We start from the raw sequence: 20,345 nt of genomic DNA on the forward strand, positions 1-20,345 counted from the left end.
CGTAATGTTTATGACGTTATGTTCTTGTTATTTTGTTATGTCGTGTTCTTCACACTGGTGACTTAAAACATCTACGTAAGGTGTTTTTGTATTTGCGTGACCTTGCCGTTTTGTCGCTAGTTTGAACCAGGCCTTAACAAATACATCACTGGAACCAGGGCGCTAAAGGAACCATTTAAAACTTGATTCTGCATTTGTAGGCACCTTTCTGTTTATAACGATGGTTTTGAAACCCTTCTGTCACCTTTTAGACCTTCAAGAGTCGACCAGAGGAAACAACATGCATGATTTTTAACATTGATTTCGGTTGGGCATTTGCTTGCTATTTTAATTTGTTTCCTTTTTCCCTGTGAGGAATAACAGGAAATTACAGGAGAAAGACATACACACGCGTACGTGCCTGGGCGCGTACGCCTTGCATCTCACGTACAGAGTGTTGTGGTTTTGTTCACATACACTGTTTCTTGTTTTGGTACTATGAAGTAATAGATGCTTAATACCTGAACTGAACAACATAGTCGTAAATTAAGTCGTAGGCCATTATTTTCCCACCTGAGTCTCGTTTATATCTTGTTAGATTCGCTTATCATGTGAACATGGAAATTCGTTTCCTTTTTCATGATAGGTAAAACAATTTTCATGATCTTGCGTGAATAATAGATCTTAAACGCAGCTATCCGTTAGAAATCGATAAAATCATGAAAATCGATTATGTGAGGAAGCTCTGATCGTGGATACTAGTAAAACGAAGTTCGGATCACTTTGGTCGGTCTTCAAGCAAATGAACATGTTAACCTGTTTGTTCTATTCTGATAAATATCATTATAAAATATGGATTTACAGTGTTCGGCACCGATTCTGAGACTAACACTTCGTTAATGCAGTTCAGCATTTATACGATTTTTGCGATGTTTGGTTCCTTTGCCTCTTCAATTTTCGCGGAGTTGGAATTAAGTTAGTAGTAATAAAATAAGAGTTCAGGTTCAGGGATCAGGGGATACAGTGACGTCACAATACCCCCAGGGATTACGTCATCAAAATGATCTAAAAATAGAAGAAAGACCTCATTGAGGGGGAGGGGGGCGTAGGGGAGTAAATGACGTCATGGTGTTATTTTTAGTCATGGGGAGGTAGATTAAATAATTGATACAGTGATGTAATGATTTTATTTTTAACCACAGCAATCTATGAATTTTTCATTATAAAAGTGGTGATAAACTTGTTTCGCTGTCCAGAAATCATGTCAAACCAAAGTGAAACTTTGCTTGTGGATGAAATCTGTCTTAGAGCTCATCTCATGAGAAATAAAATAGCGGACATCATACAGGACATTTTTGCGAGGCAGATGAATCATCTTGTTTATGAAGAGGCTAGAAAATGCTGTGAAGGATGTGAGTTAGACGATCCGAGTCAGCTACATCACGATTGCTTGATGGTTGAAGAAGAGGAAAATTGGATCAGATACTACGACCTAGCGAAAGAGCATTTAAATATAGATAAACTATGGACTGCAATTGAAAAAGAGACATTGTCAAAACTAGATTTGTATTTGGAATACTCGTGGTTTAAGTATTTACTTAATCTTTTAAAAGTGGATGAAACGTCTGCCTTTTTGCTGTACAAAGATGCTCAACGGAGAGAATATGAGAGTGGAGACGACTGCCTGACACTGGGATGCTATGATTATATGTAATTACTTGAGTTCTACTTACAAAGACATGTACAAGTTTAAGTTATCTCTACCATTATAGTTCACTTTTGAGGCAAATTGATTGTTTTCAATAAATAAACCTTATGATATGATGTCTTTTCTTTATTCTACAGATTTACTTCATAAACTGCCAAAAAGCTTTTTGATCTTTTGTGGTATAATAACACCCATGGGACCAGTACCCCTCTTTGTTTTGAAGGAGATGCAAATGCCATAAAATGTCCACACGAGTTGCCATTTAAATGTTTATTTTAATTAAGAAAGTTTTTCAGAGGAAATAAACCGAAGAAAATTACTCAATTTCTTACTTTAATGCACTTGTATTAATATAATAGAGTTGCAGTAACATTCCTTCAAACAAAGATTGTAATAACAGACTAAGACGTAGACGGTACGTGTCATAAAACAACAAATATTTATGCATGGACATTACAGAGAAAGCCACCGTGGACGTTGAGGTGTTGTTATTTTAGACCGTTTGCTAATCTTCTCTGTTTTTCGAATGTCTTTACTTTTGTTTTTCAATAAATCCCTTGATTTTCTTGGTGTGGATAACTGGTAGTTAATGCCAGTGTCTTGCTGTTGGGTAGAAGGAGGCATGAAACACGCTTTAAATTTTTGGTTGTTCTCAGTGTTTTGATAGATGATTACTTTAACTTTTGGTTGTAATTTTGCTTCTTGTAGCCACTTTCTTCTTTGATTGTGATCCAGCTGATGAACATTAGTAAGATGGTTAGATAATTTCACGAGATATTTTGCTCCACATCCTGGGACCGGACAGTCTCGGCAAACTCTTCTAACCATGTTAACGGCATGGAATATTGACGCAAATGACAGAATTTTGTTAATATCCTTAACTAATATAGACGCTACTGAAGGACAGAAAGGTCAAAATAAGAACAAAAAGGACAAAATAAGGGCAGAAAGGACATAACAAGGACAAATAGGGCAAAGGAGACATGCGGGGCATTTTAGCTCTGTGTTTCTCTGCGAACGCGTCTCGCGCGGAGAGAGCGCGCGCGTGTAACATATCTTTTCCCTAAAAACATTCTACAAAAGTTCACTTGCTAATGTTAGTGTAATCCATTTTCGAGTATATACACTGAGTTTCAAAATAAATACATGAGGCATGAGCACATATTAGTTTATGGAGTTTATGCATAATTATGAAACACGATAATGCAGACAGTTTACTGTTGTTATCTTAAAATGAGATCACCGCTAAAAATAGAAATTGACTTTATGAAGATAAGGTACAGGTGCTTGTTAACATGAGATAAGTTCTAAGTTTAGTTATGATGTAATCTAGCATGTATAAAAGCGCTTCACGCTAGAAACTCTAGCTATGTGAAGCAAGCAATAAAGAACTCAGGAAAGAAAACAAAAGCGTGTACTTAACATTCAAAATAAGCGGATGACGATTGGCGTGAGTCCGGCGTGAGTGTCGAGTGGGCCAACATATGAAAGCTACATGAGGTAAGATCATCATTTTCATACCAATCCACTGTTTCAGTTAACGAATATAGAAAGTTCAGTGAACTCATTAAGGATCTTAATGGGATTTGAATAGTTTTACTCGATTGGCTAACCAATAACCCTGGGAAAAATTACTGTAAAAGCGTTCTTTGTTTCCAAACAAAGCTTATTTCATATCGGTCTGTTTGTAAATGAAAAATTTGAATATTACTTCGCTTAATACTTTTGCTCGCATACTCGGTGTGAAAAAATTATCTTGATATTTTGAGATGAGTTTGAGAGAAAGAAAAAGTTTTTTGGTTTGTAAAAAATCTCTCTCTGGAAAGTTTCTTTTATTTTTTTTTCAAGGTAACAATTTGAAGTAATAAAAACGACTTCTAGAAGAAAAAAAAATCGTGATATTTTTACTAAGATAAAGTTTTTAAGTTAAAAACTTTATATTTTTTGACTCGAAGAAAAAGATCATCTCAAAATAACTCTCTCCAAAAAATTGATCTTTCTTTTTGTCTAAAGGTGGATTTTAACTTTAAAAAAACTTAGAGAGAGAAAAATGTTTATGATTTTTTTTTAGCTGGAGATAAAAATGTTAAAACAAAACCGGTGGAAAAAATTATTTATTTGTTTTTTTTCCTTAGATTGGAAATTAAACTATAAATATCCGAACTCCATTGAAGTGATTGCAGTTTTCACGGAATTTCAAACGTGATGGACCTCTCTTTCAAAACACCCTGCAATATACTTATAGCGGGCGCTTCTTGCTCGGGTAAAACTTTCTTTACAAGACGCCTGCTTCAACATGCAGAGGAAATGTTTGATGAACCATTTCATCGAATTATCTATTCCTATGGTGAATTTCAACCACTGTTCATAGAAATGAAACAAGAAAGAGAAAATATACAATTTGTGGAAGGATTCCCTGAAGATATCTACAGTTTATTCGAGAATAAGAAAGGGTTATTAGTTCTCGATGATCAGATGTCTGCATTGGCGAATGAACCTCGTATGGTCGATCTAATAACGAAAGGCTGTCATCACAGGGATATTACAACGATATTTATTGTGCAAAATTTATTCCCTCCTGGAAAACATGCCAGAACAATATCTCTCAATGCTCATTACATAGTCGTGTTTAAAAACCCTAGAGATTCGTTAGGAATCAGCACTTTGGCGAGACAGGCATTTCCAAATGCGACTAACTATGTCATGGAGAGTTTCAAAGATGCTGTTGAGAAACCGTATTCTTACTTTTTGATAGATTTACATGCGCTCACAGCAGAGAACTGTCGCTTGAGGACAATGATTTTCCCCGGGGAACAGCAAATTGCATATGTGAAACGCATATAAGTTTTGTAAACAAACGTTCCTAGTTAGTTTACTTCACCATGTCGAAGCGTTTAGAGGATAATTTACATTTCCTTCACGTGTTGGCGAAATGTAATAACAAACAACGTCGAGCGTTGATAGAGCATGGGGACAACGAATTGGTCAAATGTATTTGTGAAGTGGCACTTAATGTGTTAAAAGGAGAGGTTGAACTAAATGAATTAGAACTGAAACGTCTTCGACGATTTAGAGTGCTACTGCGGGAATTGGCTGACAAGAAAACGCCTTTGAAGCGAAAGAAAGAGTATTTAACTCAGCGCGGCGGTAACCTGTTATCATATCTTCTCCCACCGGCACTGAGTACACTAGCTGCTCTGTTTACAGAATGAAACACGCTCGCAAGATGTTATTAGTTCCTGAGGAATTTGTAAAGGCGTTGGAGTTACGTAATCAACTACAAACAACACCTCATGTGAATAGTTTAACACAATTACGCGAACAAATGGATGGTGTTTTAGCTGATGAAAAACTACCAGCGGAAATTAAAACACAGCAGTATGATCAAATGCTTCAGCGCTACTTGAATCTTCAATCTCAGAAAGAAAATGTCGTTCCCACAGTGCGCATTCAGCCATCTGAAGAAGGGAAGGAAACTTCAAGTTCTAATGAAGTGTTAAATGAATCGGTTCGGGACAATACAACTCCCGCGGGGAAAGAACGAATCACTGAAGCCGATATTTTACAAACTGTTCCGAAAACATACAAATCTCAAGCGCAGGGTTTGCTGACTTGGCTCAAACGAAACCCCGAAGAGCTTAGCTGGGATCATAAAGGACAAGTCAGTATCGGTGGCAGTCCGATAGCAGGTTCCAGTATCGCTGATTTAGTAAACGACTCGCTTCGCTCGCGTAAGGGATTTAAACCTCTCGGTAGAGAAGCGTTTACCAAAACGCTAGCAAAAATAAACACTCCCGAGGGTTTTGTCAGAAATGATGACTTGAGAAAACAGATGAATCGTTATAAAATAGAGAAACTGCCTGCTTTGACACCACCAGCAGCTCCGGCTTCGAAGGGTGTTAGTCCCTTATTTCCAACACCACCGTCTTCAGCAAAACCGAGAGGAAATATTCCCACCCCGAGACGGATGAAAAGAGTCCCCCCAACTGCTAAAAGAGATATAAACTGGATTTCATATGACTGAACTCACTTTGAAAGCACTGTTTTTATTTTTGTATTAGAGAGTGTTCATACTTTAAATAAAAAAAGATTTAATGCGACACTGAGTGGTTTTCTGTTTGCAATAACATTTATTATTCAATCAAAACACTCCCACGCTTACGGAAAGAAGCGTGCCACAAACTTATACACACTCTCATCATTTAATTGTCTATTGTTTGAAAACACTTTCACAATATTGTTCATGCTGACACCTCGCGATCGGTGCATCAAATAAAATATACAATACTCTCCGCATACATTAGTGAAGGTACTTTGCAATACATGTGAGTTAAAGGTCCATTCTGAAACCGTATGCTGCAGAAAAGTCTCAAAGTTCCTACTATAAAAACTAGGTTGATTGCCATAGCTGTCAAAAAATTCGCCACTGTTCGGAGTTGTTAAATAAAAAGCAATCCAGTGTTGTCCAGGCTTGAAATTCGGGTCAGTATTAGCGATGATTCCGCATGGAAACTTCTCAATTTTTCGCGGTAGTTCATTAGCTGCAAACACACCAGTAAACTTTCCAGCGGTTATTCTATCAGTGGCGATCACTTCACCTATCATTCTTGTGTTCATACTCGTTGAAGTTAACTTGAAAAGTCGTAAATGACGTGGCGACCTTGATCAGGCTCTATAAGCGATTCAAACTCACCGTAGACAATCAGGTTTACAGCTGAAGGTAGCCCACGACTGAACTGCATTTCAAGTGTGAGGTTACCTTTATTTCTTTCGTTAAAGTGATCCGAGGCTGAACAGGCATCGGGGGTTAAATCCAGACAAATAACTCCATATCCTTGATAATAATCATCTCTCGAAATATCATTGCCGCTATCGTGGTTCAAAATTCCAGTTCCGGTGAACAGCGTGTTATACGCCTCAATGAAATTTCGACCACCCGCAGATGTTAATTTTAAATTAATCGGTTTCAGTGGTCTTTGCTCACCATCTATTGTGACACTCACTGAGGTCATGTTATAAAGCTGGAAATTGTAAGGGTTTTTTTATAATCTCCGTTGAAAGTTTCACTTTCCACCAGCCCTAAGACAATCCTCTTCGGAACATTACCATTAAACAAATCACTCTTGTTTATGGAGGGGTTACTCGAGGGGATTGTGAAAGCCTTACACTCTACCCTCCTAATGGGGTATTTTGCTGTATTTCCACTTTGAAGCTCCTTCGTGTGAGAAAGTTTTATAACGGGACTAATTTTCACTGTTCTTACTTTTAACACTGCACTTTGCATCACAATCTTGTAATCCGCAGCCGCTTCACCAGACATAATGCAGAAATTGCTTCGGTTCGGTGAAAGCTTTATGCTGACATCGACTTGATTTAGAAGCAGTCGATCACTAAAGAAAATATCACAGAACAGAGGGCCTGAGAGATCTACTAACATGCTTTCCTTTGTGAAACTGTAGCGTTTTTTCAGGCCTTCATTTCCACCTTCAGCCACTGTGGGATCAAGGCTGTTCATTTGACCAGCGGTATCCTTGTAAAAGAGCCCTGCGGTGAGTTGAGATGATTTTGCCGCTGGACCAAAATTGAGAAGCGTCTCCAAGTAACTTCGATAAGCGTAAGTCCCTGTTGATTGCGTTACTTGTATACCATTTAAAAAAACATCCACTTGTTTAAAGAGACTTTGCAGGAAATTGTTCACCGGTGCGGTCTTCTCTCCACTTCCAAGATCTGTCCCATTACGTTTTGTGATTTTTACCTTCATCACTAGCATTGTCTTTGAAAGATCGAGGTAATCATCTGTTCCCGCGATTTTGAACTCTATGGGGGCGCTGCTGTTTAAACTAGAGATTGGTTGATGATCAATCCACATCCCTTTTTTTATTGCAACCTGCGTTGCAGGAGTGGTGAAGAGATCTAACTCACTCTTTGTACAAGGAGTCGATTCAGCATGTACAAAGGCCATACTTAAGAAAATATATCTTGCACTGTTCTTGATCCTTTCGCTTTCTTTGCTCCACGTTTAATGACCTTCTGCTGTGGTGCTTTCCTTTTTATAGTTTTTCTCCCGGTCGAGTGTTGTCGCATTCCTCTTCCATTTTGATTCATTGTTTTACGTGCACCTCCCAACCCTTTAATAGTTTGATTCACTCGAGTGTTTAAAGATTCTTGGAGATTATTACCCGAGGCGATATCTTTTGCAATATCTGCTCCTGTATTAAGCAGTGCCTTTCCCACTGTTTTTGCTCCTTTTTTTAAAAGTGGTATGGCAGATCTCGCTAGAGACTTGAAAAAAGACCCTAGTCCATAACCTCTTTGGAATGAGCTTCCGCGAAATACTGGTAAGTCACCTCCGTATTGTTTGTTCATTGTCCTTCTCATGTTTAGCTGAAGTATGGTGATTGACGGAGTCTAAAACTCAATGTGATCACAACTCGTCCACGTTCAAATGATATTTTTCTTCCCACGTCATCTCTTATAAGCAGTTCTATCGTCTCAAATTCTTTTGTACCAACCGGAAGATATTGAGGGTTGTCAAAGTTTTTATTGATAATACTCCCATTGTTACCCTCGGCGGGGACTATACGTAGCAAGGGTGCTCTCACGTCACCAACAATTTGACTATCTACTATATTGGAGTAAATGTATATTGATTGTATCCCATCACTTACATCCGAGATGTAGGGGGCCGTTGTAGTTTCCGTTAAGGTAATCTCGCCTCCGAAACCCAGCATCAAACCTAAATTCTCCCCCAAGTGGAGCTTACTTCCATTCTCCAAGGTTACAGTGACCCTCTCCGACATGGCATCAAATGAAAGTTGTATGTACACATTTTCTCGTTTTTGACCATTGATTTCTTTCATGATAGCATTAATCACACTTGGTATGGTGTGATAGTATCCGTCAGGAGGAAGACCCACCAACCAATCGCCCTCATTGGCATCATAGTACATAAAGTTGCTCTTTCCAGATTGAATGTTGAACCAGGTGTGTGGAAAGGTGATACTCGCGAGTCCAACCTCCCAATCCCCTTGTAGTATTATAGTCTCTGGAAGTTTAACTCGATACTCAGTGAGAGTATTATCCGGGTAAATCGACATTGAACTATTGCTGGGGAGGGTCATATAAAACTGCTTTTGCTTAGCCATTGCTCGCATCAACAGAGTGAATGATACAAAAGTTGTTTTTCATATGCTTTTATACTTTATTTAAATCCTTACTAGACACGTAGCTATTGTATTTCTCAGGGTATCCAACCCATTTAACAAGATATTCAACATGTTTTCCTCGCTTACGTTTACCTAAAATTTTTTCTATTTTATACAAATCATCTGCCTTTTTCACTACTCTTACTAACTCTTTTTCATAAAACGTTCCCTCTAGTTCTTCTCCATCAAACTCTTTCAATTTGTAAACAGGAGGGTTTCTCGGTAGTCGTTCTGATATTGTAAAAATCTCAGTGGTCCACGAAGGAAGGTACCCTTTCTCAAAAGTTCGCTTTGCTTTTGAAATTCGCACTTGTTCTCCAACCTTAAACTTGAAGACTACTTTGGAGGGTTTTTCATCATACAAAGTATGCCACACCTTACTTTCATTAGCTTTACTTACAAGTACTGGTTTTGTCTTAATACTGCGATGAAAAGAATTATTATAGCTCTGCAAAAGTTTCGGTAGAACGTCTACATATTTTAATGTATTTTTCCACGTAAAATATTTCCACATTTTTGTTTTCAGCGTTCTGTTATATCTTTCAATAATACTTCCCTTGGTCTGTGCATTGAACGTTGTAAAGAAAGAAATATTGTTATCCTTTAAAAACTTTTGAAATAACCTATTAGTAAATTCTTTACCCTGATCTGTGTGAAGTTTTAAAGGTTTTCGCCCTGATTTAAATATCTCCTTAACCGCTTCAACAATCGAGTTTCCTGTTTTGTCTTTCAGAGGTTGTGCCCATGCGAACTTTGAAAAACAGTCAATAGCTGTTAAAATGTACTTGAAATTGTTATTATATTTCTTAATAGATTGGAGGTCGACCAGATCCATTTCCCATATTTGATCTATTCCTCCCACCATAACTCTATTTCGCTTGAAGCGCTTCCGGGCAGGTTTGTGTAGAGTATACACATCCTGGGTGCTCAACCACTCCTGCACTTGTCTTCGTGTTATCTTTGGTTTTATCTTCTTTGCGTTGCGAAACAATTTCTCTGCACTTCCAAGACTCTCTCCCTCACTGATGTTGTAGTACAACTTTGTCAGTAGTTTGTTGATTTCCTCCCTCTCCATCCAACTCTGAGTTCTGTATTATAACCTTTCCCCCACAACAAGCTAATACACAGCGAACTTTTCGAAGTAGGTTTTTAAGGGAAAATGAAGGTGTGGACCCACAGCAGCTCATCTCTTCACTTGGTCATGTAATCGCTATTATGATTAATTCCAGCACAAATCAACTCCATTTTATAAAACTCTGTCTCTCCCTATGAGGTCATATCTATAAATAAACATGCAATCAGAGTCCACAAACTCGGTAGTGCTAGGGGATGTTTGCTTTCTATGAAGGCGAGTAGCATGTTCCATTGCTGTCTTTGTAAATTGAAACATTCTGCATAGCGAATGAAAACAAATAAACGCCCCCAGTTCATAACACCATCCGTGATCATTTGCTCATAGACATCAAAGAGCACCACCAGGGGTTTCTTCACATTAATCGTTTGTTGAAAAAAATGTGGTTGTTGTTTAGCAACCATTCGAAGTATTAACAGATAAAACATTTTCCGGCGAAATTCTCTCATGACTTATTTTTATTTACTTTTAATCAAATGACTTTGTTACTAAAAATAAAATCATTACATCACTGTATCAATTATTTAATCTACCTCCCCATGACTAAAAATAACACCATTACGTCATTTACTCCCCTACGCCCCCTCCCCCTCAATGAGGTCATTCTTCTATTTTTAGATCATTTTGATGACGTAATCCCTGGGGGTATTGTGACGTCACTGTATCCCCTGATCCCTGAACCTGAACTCTTATTTTATTACTACTTAAGTTCCTGCGAACATAAGTGTAAGATGTATTCAACAATGTGTTGGTGTTTGATTTGGTACATTGAAAAGAATTCATTGCATCCAACACAAAGCAGAAACTGGTAGAGACTTGTCAATAAAGGTAGACGTTTAATGCAATTCAAGTATACATGTAAGAGAAAATTGAGGTTCGATGTGCCAGTCTCGTCCCCATAGCCCTTTCGTTTCTCTTAGCCGTCTGGGCCTTGGCACGAGAAATCGAAGGGCTCTGGAGAGACAGGATTTTCAGTCCTAGATTCTAGGACTTCCGGTCTTCATGTATGCCGTCACGATGTTTCAAAAGGATGTATGAGAGAGTCGTTACGCTTTTGACTTCCATTTAGGAATTCTTTGTTCCAAACAGCCAATCAAAATAAATTCGAATTTAGCCCTTCGTTTTATCGTGCCAAGGCCTAGTCTGCTAAGACAAAAAGGAAAGGGCTATGGGGACGAGAGTGATGTGCAAGTTGGGCAACCTCGTTCCAGGGCTTTCTCGTCAGTGGTTAAAGCTTAAAGACACTGGGACGAGATTGCGCACTTTGCTCATCGTGGCACCAGATCCTTCTTTGGGTTGATCTATGAAATTAGGGACTGACCATTATTTTTTTGGAGGGGGGGGGGGGGGAATGAAAAATATTGAAAAAATTGTTTGCAGGGCCTAAAAAGACCAAATAAATTGTCTGCAAACACGATATGTATAACAAAAAATAGTTAGAATTTCGAAAAAAAATGTTTGCAGAGGTACATAAACTAAAAAAAAAAGTTTGCAGAGGAAAATTTTTCATCCCCCCTCCCCCCTCCCCCTCCAAGAAAATAATGGTCCGTCCCTTAGCAGAGATTTTGGTTGCAGGTCCCTGCCTAAACATTCGCTTTGTTTTCCTCATTGGCTTTAGTTTGAACTAAAGTTGTTGATGTAAATAATATTTTGTGGTAATTAATAGAGGATGCCTACCATCTGTAGGAAAATCCGGTTAGTGTGACCGAATATACCGACCAACGGGATGAGATTGCGCTTACAATTAAACTATCAGGCCTTTAGGCTCTTACCGAAAGTGCTCGTAAAAAAAGCATTAAATGCTAAAAGAAGTGCTCGTTTTTTGCCGAAAAAGTGCTAAAATAATGCTAATTTTTTTAAAAAGTGCTCGTGGGTAACATAAAAATGCTCACTTTTTTCCGATTTTTTTAAACATAGAATATTACATTTTTCAGATTTTCAGTTACATTTTTCAACAATAAAATGTAACGATCAATGTTTGGTGTCAGAATACGCTCTCGAGCTATCTCTGCCCTGGCTGGCTGACTTTCATTGTTCCTCGATGACAACGTGGATGACGTCATCTTGAAACGAGTGTGATTGACTGGGTTTCTAGAAGGCAACCACTGACGTATCAAACCTATTCCCCAGGCCTCCACGGCTCCCTTGACTAAATTGAGGGCTAATGCATCTTTGGACGCCATAAATAAAGTCAGATTGTGCTTTTTAACACATAATTAGACAAATAGTCAGTCGAAAATCCAAAATAATGCTAGCAGTGCTTTTTGGGATAAAATGTAAAAAAAAAATGCTCGCGAAGCCAAAAAATGCCAAAAAAAGTGCTAGCACTTTCGGTAAGAGCCTTCAGGCCTTCCGTTCGATCTTGCGCGAGATTCAATGTTCTTTTGCTGGGGGGGGGGGGGGGGGGGAAGTGTCTCGCTTTGATTTTCGAATCTGTTATCTGAACCGTTGGCTGTATTCATAATGGCGAAGCGAAAGGGTCGAATTTCAGGTGGGAAACGAGCGATTTTCATGCGGTTGCAGTTGAATTTGAAAGCCAGTTGATATGTAACAAAGAAAGGAACTATCCGCGGTACCGCTGATCTTGATTTGAAGCGTTTATGTCCATTCTTCGAGAATACTTTGGCCTTCAAACGATCGACGACCGTTCGCTATCCCAGTCTCCAGCCTTGTCTTTTTTCATAGTGAAACACCACCAGCCAGCGCTACTCCGATAACGGTCCCTGTGGGGAGAGGCTCGAGTTTGTCGCCTTTTTCATACCTAACTAGGGGATCGAGAGTGCTTATTGATCTTACGAGCTCAACACGAAATTGAGAAACAGTACCCATTGTTTGTTCGGTTTAGTGATTAGCCAAAAACTAAAATATCCTAGCAACGGCAGAAGTTTTTCCTACCCAGTGTTTTCTTATTTCGTACCGTAACTTATAAAATGCAAATTAGTTTAGCATCCAGGACTTCTCGTCTGAAAAAAAGCTTGGTTACCCAAGTGTTGGAACAAGTGCTGTGGAACCGTCTTTTAAACATTTTTGATAGTACTGTACATGTAGAAATCCACTTATCCTGTAGCTCTCATGCTTTACGCCGTTCGATGATGCAAGTAGTTGTGCGTCACTCCGATAAATCAATACCAAAACAACAACAACAAAAATATTATGACATCTCGTACTGAAGGTAGGTTGAATTAGTATTATCAATAATCAAGGGCTACTAATTATTTTTGTATTTTAAAAGCTTACATAAAATAAGAATAAGCCTACTTATTGCGTTATGCCTCGTTCTACAAAAGGATTCCGACATATACGCCTACACAAAGGAGGTGGATAAAGGGGTTACGCATTCCTTTGTGAGCAAATGGTTCGAACCAATGCTAAAGAACGTCGACCGGAGCGGAAGTCATAAAGAAGACTGAAGATGACTTCCGCTCAGGTTGCCAAAACGTCGATCACCAACAACATTTCTGTTAAGAACTTATCTCACCCGGACGATCGCACTTTACGAACAAGTGACCTATATACAAATGTATCTGCCCCGCTTATAGCTTCGCCTGCTACTAGTAGATACGATCGATCAATAGCAAAGATATTGTTGACGTCACATATTGTTACTAGTAATACGTGACTCGCAGGGCCTCGCGAAGCTCTGGGTTGGGGAGGGAGGGGGTGTTATAAATAAGGAGTGATAACCGGTTTTAACCGGTAATTTATTATTGTTGCCTAGTAACGGACATGGCCGCGACACCCTCGTTCCCAGGGTCTACTCCGCTTTGAAAATGGCGGCTCTTTCTGGTTCGTAAAGAGGTATAAAGCGTTGGGAAGCGCAGGCTATTTTCAAAATCATCGACAAATTATTGGATATTCGCATTTTGGACATTTATTTCAGGGCATTAAAAAAAAAGAAGAACGAACGGCAGGAGGATTCGAACCCTCCGCCCGCGCGCCCCTGATGGCCATGAAAGGTTTATAGCCTGAATAGGCGTTGAGGGAGTATAATGTGGAAATCAGTGTTATTTTAATCCGAAAAGAAAAACGATAAAAATGGAAGGCTTAGGATTCGAACCCACAAAAAAAAAAAGAAAAAAAAAAAAAAAAAAAAACCTTAGCCGGATTTGAACCCCCGCCCTCAGTCAAGAAGATCTGATTTGAAGTTCGACGCTCACACCATTAGGCCACCAGCGCGCGGCCGTGTGACGTCATTTCCGCCAGACACCAAGCTCACAAATATATATATATATATATATAACAGTAAAATATCAAGAGTTAGTTTATACGGTCATTTATTCGCTACTCTGAGTTTCATGCCTCGTGCGAGGCAATCATCAGGCGACTGCCAGAAAAAACGGTTACATTCAAAGATATTTGAAAATTCAGAACAATACAATACATTGCGTGTCATATGTCACGTCACGCGAGAACTTTATCACTAGTTAAAAAACGTTTTTCAGTAAGAATTTCCTAGAATGTCTGCAACACGATACAAGCTCATTTCTGCTGTTCAGAGTTGACATTTCCGGTTTACATAAAATGAAAAATTTCTCCCACAAACACAAATTACATCTCTTGGTTACATTCGAATAAGACCTAGCCTGTTTAACTTTGCGCCACTTGATGTCATACTTTATTTTCTGATCTTTCAGGCTCCAGATATACTTACTTAGTTCAGTGGCGTGTTTATACCGCTCATTTCGAAAAGAACATACATGATTACGGTATCTTAATTTAAACGTAGTGTCACATAGCCCGATGTATGTTTCCTTCGTGCAGGCCGAAGTCACTACACCAACCACGAAGGAAACATACATCGGGCTGTGTGACACTACGTTTAAATTAAGATACCGTAATCATGTATGTTCTTTTCGAAATGAGCGGTATAAACACGCCACTGAACTAAGTAAGTATATCTGGAGCCTGAAAGATCAGAAAATAAAGTATGACATCAAGTGGCGCAAAGTTAAACAGGCTAGGTCTTATTCGAATGTAACCAAGAGATGTAATTTGTGTTTGTGGGAGAAATTTTTCATTTTATGTAAACCGGAAATGTCAACTCTGAACAGCAGAAATGAGCTTGTATCGTGTTGCAGACATTCTAGGAAATTCTTACTGAAAAACGTTTTTTAACTAGTGATAAAGTTCTCGCGTGACGTGACATATGACACGCAATGTATTGTATTGTTCTGAATTTTCAAATATCTTTGAATGTAACCGTTTTTTCTGGCAGTCGCCTGATGATTGCCTCGCACGAGGCATGAAACTCAGAGTAGCGAATAAATGACCATATAAACTAACTCTTGATATTTTACTGTTATTCACCGCTCTAGTTCAGCTATTGAGCACTTTGTAGCAGATGAGAATTTCACTCCATTTGTTGGTTTTTATATATATATATATATATATATATATATATATATATATATATATATATATATATATATATATATATATATGACCGTAAACTCCACACGAGATTTCATCCCGCCTGAGCCCTTTGAGGGACAAAATTATACACCTCGCTTCGCGAGGAATTAATGTGCCAACCAGAAAACTATTGGCTGGCGAAACAAAGAGTTCTTTTGTTCAAATTGTTTACATTGAAATAACAAAGACAATGTTTGTAAACAAATATCTTCCCTATACTTGCTCTCTTCTCCGCAGATGCTCTCCGTGCACTTACTTTTTACCTTCCCCCATTTCCTAGCCATACAAAAAATAAAAAAGGCCTCTTCGGAGGAGAGAGCAATACTTGGCAAATAAATGGAAACATTTCCGTATACTTAATTATGCACACAAATATTGTGCCATGTAATATCATTCACATACGAGTGGGTGTCTGACAAATGCAGACTGCAGACTTGAAGACTTTAACTTGGGTTAGCCTGAATAACCTCCGGTTAGCTTGAATAACACTTCGGTTTGCCTAAAAACACTTCGGTTAGCCTGTTTACTGTTTAGCTCTCAATAATAATGGTATTATCATAATGGTAACATAATACATGTATATACCTTAAGTCTGCAGTTTCCTGGATGCAAATGGCAGACACCACACAGAATGGGACAAAGAAAAAAATCTGAGTCCCCGACGGGAATCGGACCCATGGCCTCCCAGATACCGGTTGAGCACTCTAACCAACTGAGCTACAAGAGACTCGTGGCGAGCTGGCTGTACATACTTGATGATTTCGACATTGCTGATCCTAGCAGTATGCAGGACGTGTGTCACATATCAACCTAGTAAATCGCCCAGCTCGCCACAAGTCTCTCGTAGCTCAGTTGGTTAGAGTGCTCAACCGGTATCTGGGAGGCCATGGGTTCGATTCCCGTTGGGGACTCAGAATATTTATTGGTCCCATGCTTGTGTCATTGTTGAAAAAATTCATCTTCATTATTTAACCTGTTGTAGCCAATTGCACATTCAGTAATGGAACCAAATGTAACTCCAATCATTCGATTGATTTGGATTGGGTTCGGTAAATCAAACATAATCGAACCCACCCAAATGTTTGGTTAATTCAACACAATGGAATGTTTGAAAATTAAACATTTCTTTTATTTAACAGAATTGACCTCTAGACTGATATAACTTTTACCTTGGCCTGCACTTTGTCATTCCAAACCGGCTTCATTTGGTTTCAAACAATGCGTTGCTGTCAAAAAAGTTATGTGTATTTAGGCATCTATTTCAAACATGTGCAGGGAAAAGATGTTGCAAGTCAAACTTACAATTATTTTAACATATCAAAGCGAAGCTTTAACAACTGTGGCTTCAGGACATCTGTGACAACCTTAAGCAACAGTAGTCCCTTGGCAGTATTATGACCTCTCTTGGTTTAAGTTGATTGACTGAAAAGTGTGTATGTCTTTTAACTAAGCTCACATACTGTAGTTAAAAGAGGGAAATCTCTTCATTTTTTAATTCAGTTCTATTAAAACTACAGTCATTATCAATATTAATGCCATTATATTTTTCTACTGAACAAAAGTAAACTTATCGTGATGATTAAGTTTGATTGATTCGATTGAGTCTGGAGATTAAAATGGAAACTCAGTAATCAAACTCACCGAAAAGTTCCTGTTTGATTATGATCGATTGCTGAAGCAATGGAAAAACAATCATTCAAATGATTGGAGTGCAATCGAGTTTGACTGATTTTTTGTTCTATTCTGTTCGATTGGCTACATTGGATGTTAACACACCACATAGTCGCCTAGCAGTTTACTTGCAGTTAACAATTATTTAAGTTACTGCTGCTTGCTTGCTTGCGGTTGGCATTTAATTTTCAAATCCATACAACGTTTGAGTTTTTGGGGTTTTTCTGTTCTGGTCACGTCGTGACTTGTCGAATATAGCTGTGATTTGAAACTGTTGAAGGAGTCTTCAGTGGAACAAACCTGTGCAAAAATCTTATCTGTGTGAGGTTTGGTTTCCAAAATATGACAGTTAGAAACCTTCCTTAGCAACAAACCTTTGGCAACAAATTGGTAGTTAAGAGTCACCCGCTTTTATGTCACTGGTGTTGTTACAGGTCTTTAAGTCCTACATTGATGATGAGCAAAAGAATGATCATGAGAGTTACAAAATTGTGTGTAAAATATGAGTCTTAATAAGTAGTGGTAGGCTGGTAGGTGTGTGTGTGTGTTTATATATAATTGTGATGCTATCTTAAGCTTGTTCATGTGTACATGTTAACTATATATGACTCGTGTCACTGCTTTACTGTTATCACAATGTTATTGGTGCTTTTAACCGGCCAGTTTGTGAGGGCCACAAGTTTATCAGTTTGATTACTGTCAGGTGTCACCCTCGTTAAATAAAGTCCTACTTACTTACTTACTTACTATTGTTTATCTGAACTGTACATGTACATACAAGTAGGGAATGATTTTAGTATAGCCCCATTCTTAATTATGTTTAAAAAAATGCACCACTTTTCATGATGAAGACTTCTGTAAGTACAATTATTAAGTACTATATACATGTCCATAATATCCCCTCACCTCCCTAAAAATTGATGAAATCCATAACATTGCAAAAAGGGTAGTGGGGGTGGGAGGGGGGTGAGGCAGCCAAAGGTACACTTTAGTTGCAAGCAGAGAAAAGTATTGGCAAAAGATGATAGCAAACTGCCTCAATAACTTCTCGCCAATGTTATAAGTCAAATAAAATGTTTCAATAAATTATAAGTCTATAATGATTATTGCAAAGTAAAAAAGTCGAGGTTTGAAGTTAAATGCCTAGGATTGTATTGGGTGTGAGAACAATTCATGGAGTGAAAACGTAGGCTCTGTCCAAACTTATGCATATTTTTTGGTATGCATTTTTGCCTATCATCTACACCGGTGATCAAAAATGCTCATCATTTTCATCAAAATGGAGACTTAAATGTGTTTTCAAAACTTATCATAATTATCCTGTGGATGATAGGGGAAAAATACATCATCCAAAATTGCATGAGTGTGGATAGAGTATTAGTTCTGTAATCATTTTATTTATGTGTGCTCATGTTGAGAACAGCTAACGTACTTGCACATGTGCAATTCCTGAGTCTCGTATGGGAGGCATGGTGGCCCAATTGTTAGCATGCTAGACTTTGCATTGCATTGAATGATCCAGATTCAAGCCCGGGTCAGGGTTTTTCCAATGTGTTCTTGGGCAATATATTTTTCCTCTCACACATACCTTAAAGATCGGTATTAATGGGTACCAGGGAATTTTATGCTGGGGTGTAACCCTGAGATGAAGTCAACAAGCATCTCTCCCAGGAAGGTGTGCAGGAACTTTTAGGATCATTGTAGAAAGTTCCTTCAGAACCATGTAAGGACCCTTCAGGGCCCTGTCAAGTCCCTACAACTCCTACAGGTTCCTTCAAAGAAAACCCTAAAGTATCTTTGTAGGAATTTGGCAGGAACCTTAAGATTTTTGTACTATCCCACAAGATCTTTGAGGATATTGATAAAGATCCTTAAAGATCCACTTCAAAGATCCACTTGTGATGTACATCTTCAAAGATATTGACAAATTTTGGAAGATTTTCACCAGGGTAGACATTCCTATGACATTTTGTTAATGATCGATATAAGGTGGAACAGAAATCATTCTTTGTGCACCACCATCTCCAAACAAAAAGAAACCTAAAGGTGTCAGTTTTAAGCTGTTCAAATACTTACAGTAGTAATTAATTGTCACCAGACTTAGCATACTCACTCTTTTACAGCTGAGCAATGAAGGCTTTTGACACATTTTTTGAGAGGAGAGCTGTGAGGCTACAAGAGGCTGATTCACCTGAAACTGAAATCATTCCCAGTCATGATGCAATTAAGGTTAGTTTGGTCATTGGTGGGTGTTTAATTTATTTGTGACTCAAACTCAGATTTTTAATCCATCAAGTGAACATGTCTCTGTATATTCCTACTAAATAAATGTTCAATCGTTGGATGAATCCCAGAAATTGATCTTGAGATATGATCCTTCCAGGTTTTAACATATCCTTAAAAGCAAACTTGCAGAAGTTCTGTAAGTGTTCTTCTTTTAGTGATAAGTTGCAAAAACTACAAAACCGCGCTACAAGGATAACTACGAAATCTACAGCTACAAATTATGTTGCTACTGCAGATCCCCATCTTGAGATGCTTGGATGGGACAGGGTCTCAGTTAGCCGAACAAAACAAAAGGCAGTTATCATGTTCAAAACCTTAAACAAACTAGCCCCCTCCCCCCACCCCCCACATGCAAGATTTGTTCTCTGCTCGTAATTTTTTTTTACAGTATCCGTAACTCTGAGAACATCATGCAAGTACCTAAACCAATGACTAATTATCTTAAACGCAGTTTTGTTTATTCTGGAGTCGTACTTTGGAATGGACTGCCATCTAAATTATGTAAGCCATTAACCCTTGCAAGCTTAAGAAAGGAAATCAATGACTTTTACTCCTCAACGGGCACCCACACGGCAAATACGTAAAACAGTATAATTATTGATCTTTTTATTTTCTTTTACTGATGTTTTTTTTTTTAAGTTTTTCAATGTCAATGTAATTTGTTGTATTTTACTTTTAGAATTTTGCAGATAAATTCACTGACCTGGACAAGTTATACCTGGCTTTGGCTGAAGTTGGTAAAGGCTACCACTTTGGTACATTGTGCTACAGTCTCAACATTACCAGCTTGAGTGCTTTAGAGAATTATAATAGTAAAGACAGCACCGTATTGGTTCCTGATGAAATCGATAGGATTAAAAGAAAACTTAAAAGTTCACGCTTCGATTTTGAAGACCTTGCTCAGGTACAGGTGTAGCTACCAATGCAAAAAAAAAAATGTGTGAGTACGTGA

At 38.3% G+C, this 20,345-nt stretch overlaps 1 protein-coding gene and 1 long non-coding RNA gene across 3 annotated transcripts in view; both read left to right on the plus strand.

Annotated features, from left to right (window-relative positions):
• Window positions 1–6,826: 6,826 nt before the first annotated feature.
• On the plus strand, window positions 6,827–8,671 carry LOC144653501 (uncharacterized). Its single transcript, XR_013570754.1, has 3 exons — window positions 6,827–7,301; window positions 7,946–8,025; window positions 8,553–8,671. It is a non-coding gene; the product is annotated as an uncharacterized LOC144653501 (long non-coding RNA).
• Window positions 8,672–13,042: 4,371 nt separating this feature from the next.
• The window catches only part of LOC144655583 (uncharacterized), a 39,795-nt gene continuing 32,492 nt past the window's right edge, over window positions 13,043–20,345 (plus strand). Inside the window, exons 1-3 of one of the 2 annotated variants that reach the window (XM_078515866.1) lie at window positions 13,043–13,196; window positions 19,231–19,336; window positions 20,073–20,297. In XM_078515866.1, the coding sequence (XP_078371992.1) occupies window positions 19,238–19,336; window positions 20,073–20,297 (324 nt within the window). In that variant the 5' untranslated portion in view covers window positions 13,043–13,196; window positions 19,231–19,237. The other variant, XM_078515867.1, reaches the window with a different exon arrangement.

Source organism: Oculina patagonica, chromosome 5 (genome assembly GCF_052425735.1).
Source record: "Oculina patagonica isolate OP01 chromosome 5, crgOcupat, whole genome shotgun sequence".
In the NCBI taxonomy this organism is placed as follows: Eukaryota; Metazoa; Cnidaria; class Anthozoa; order Scleractinia; family Oculinidae; genus Oculina; species Oculina patagonica.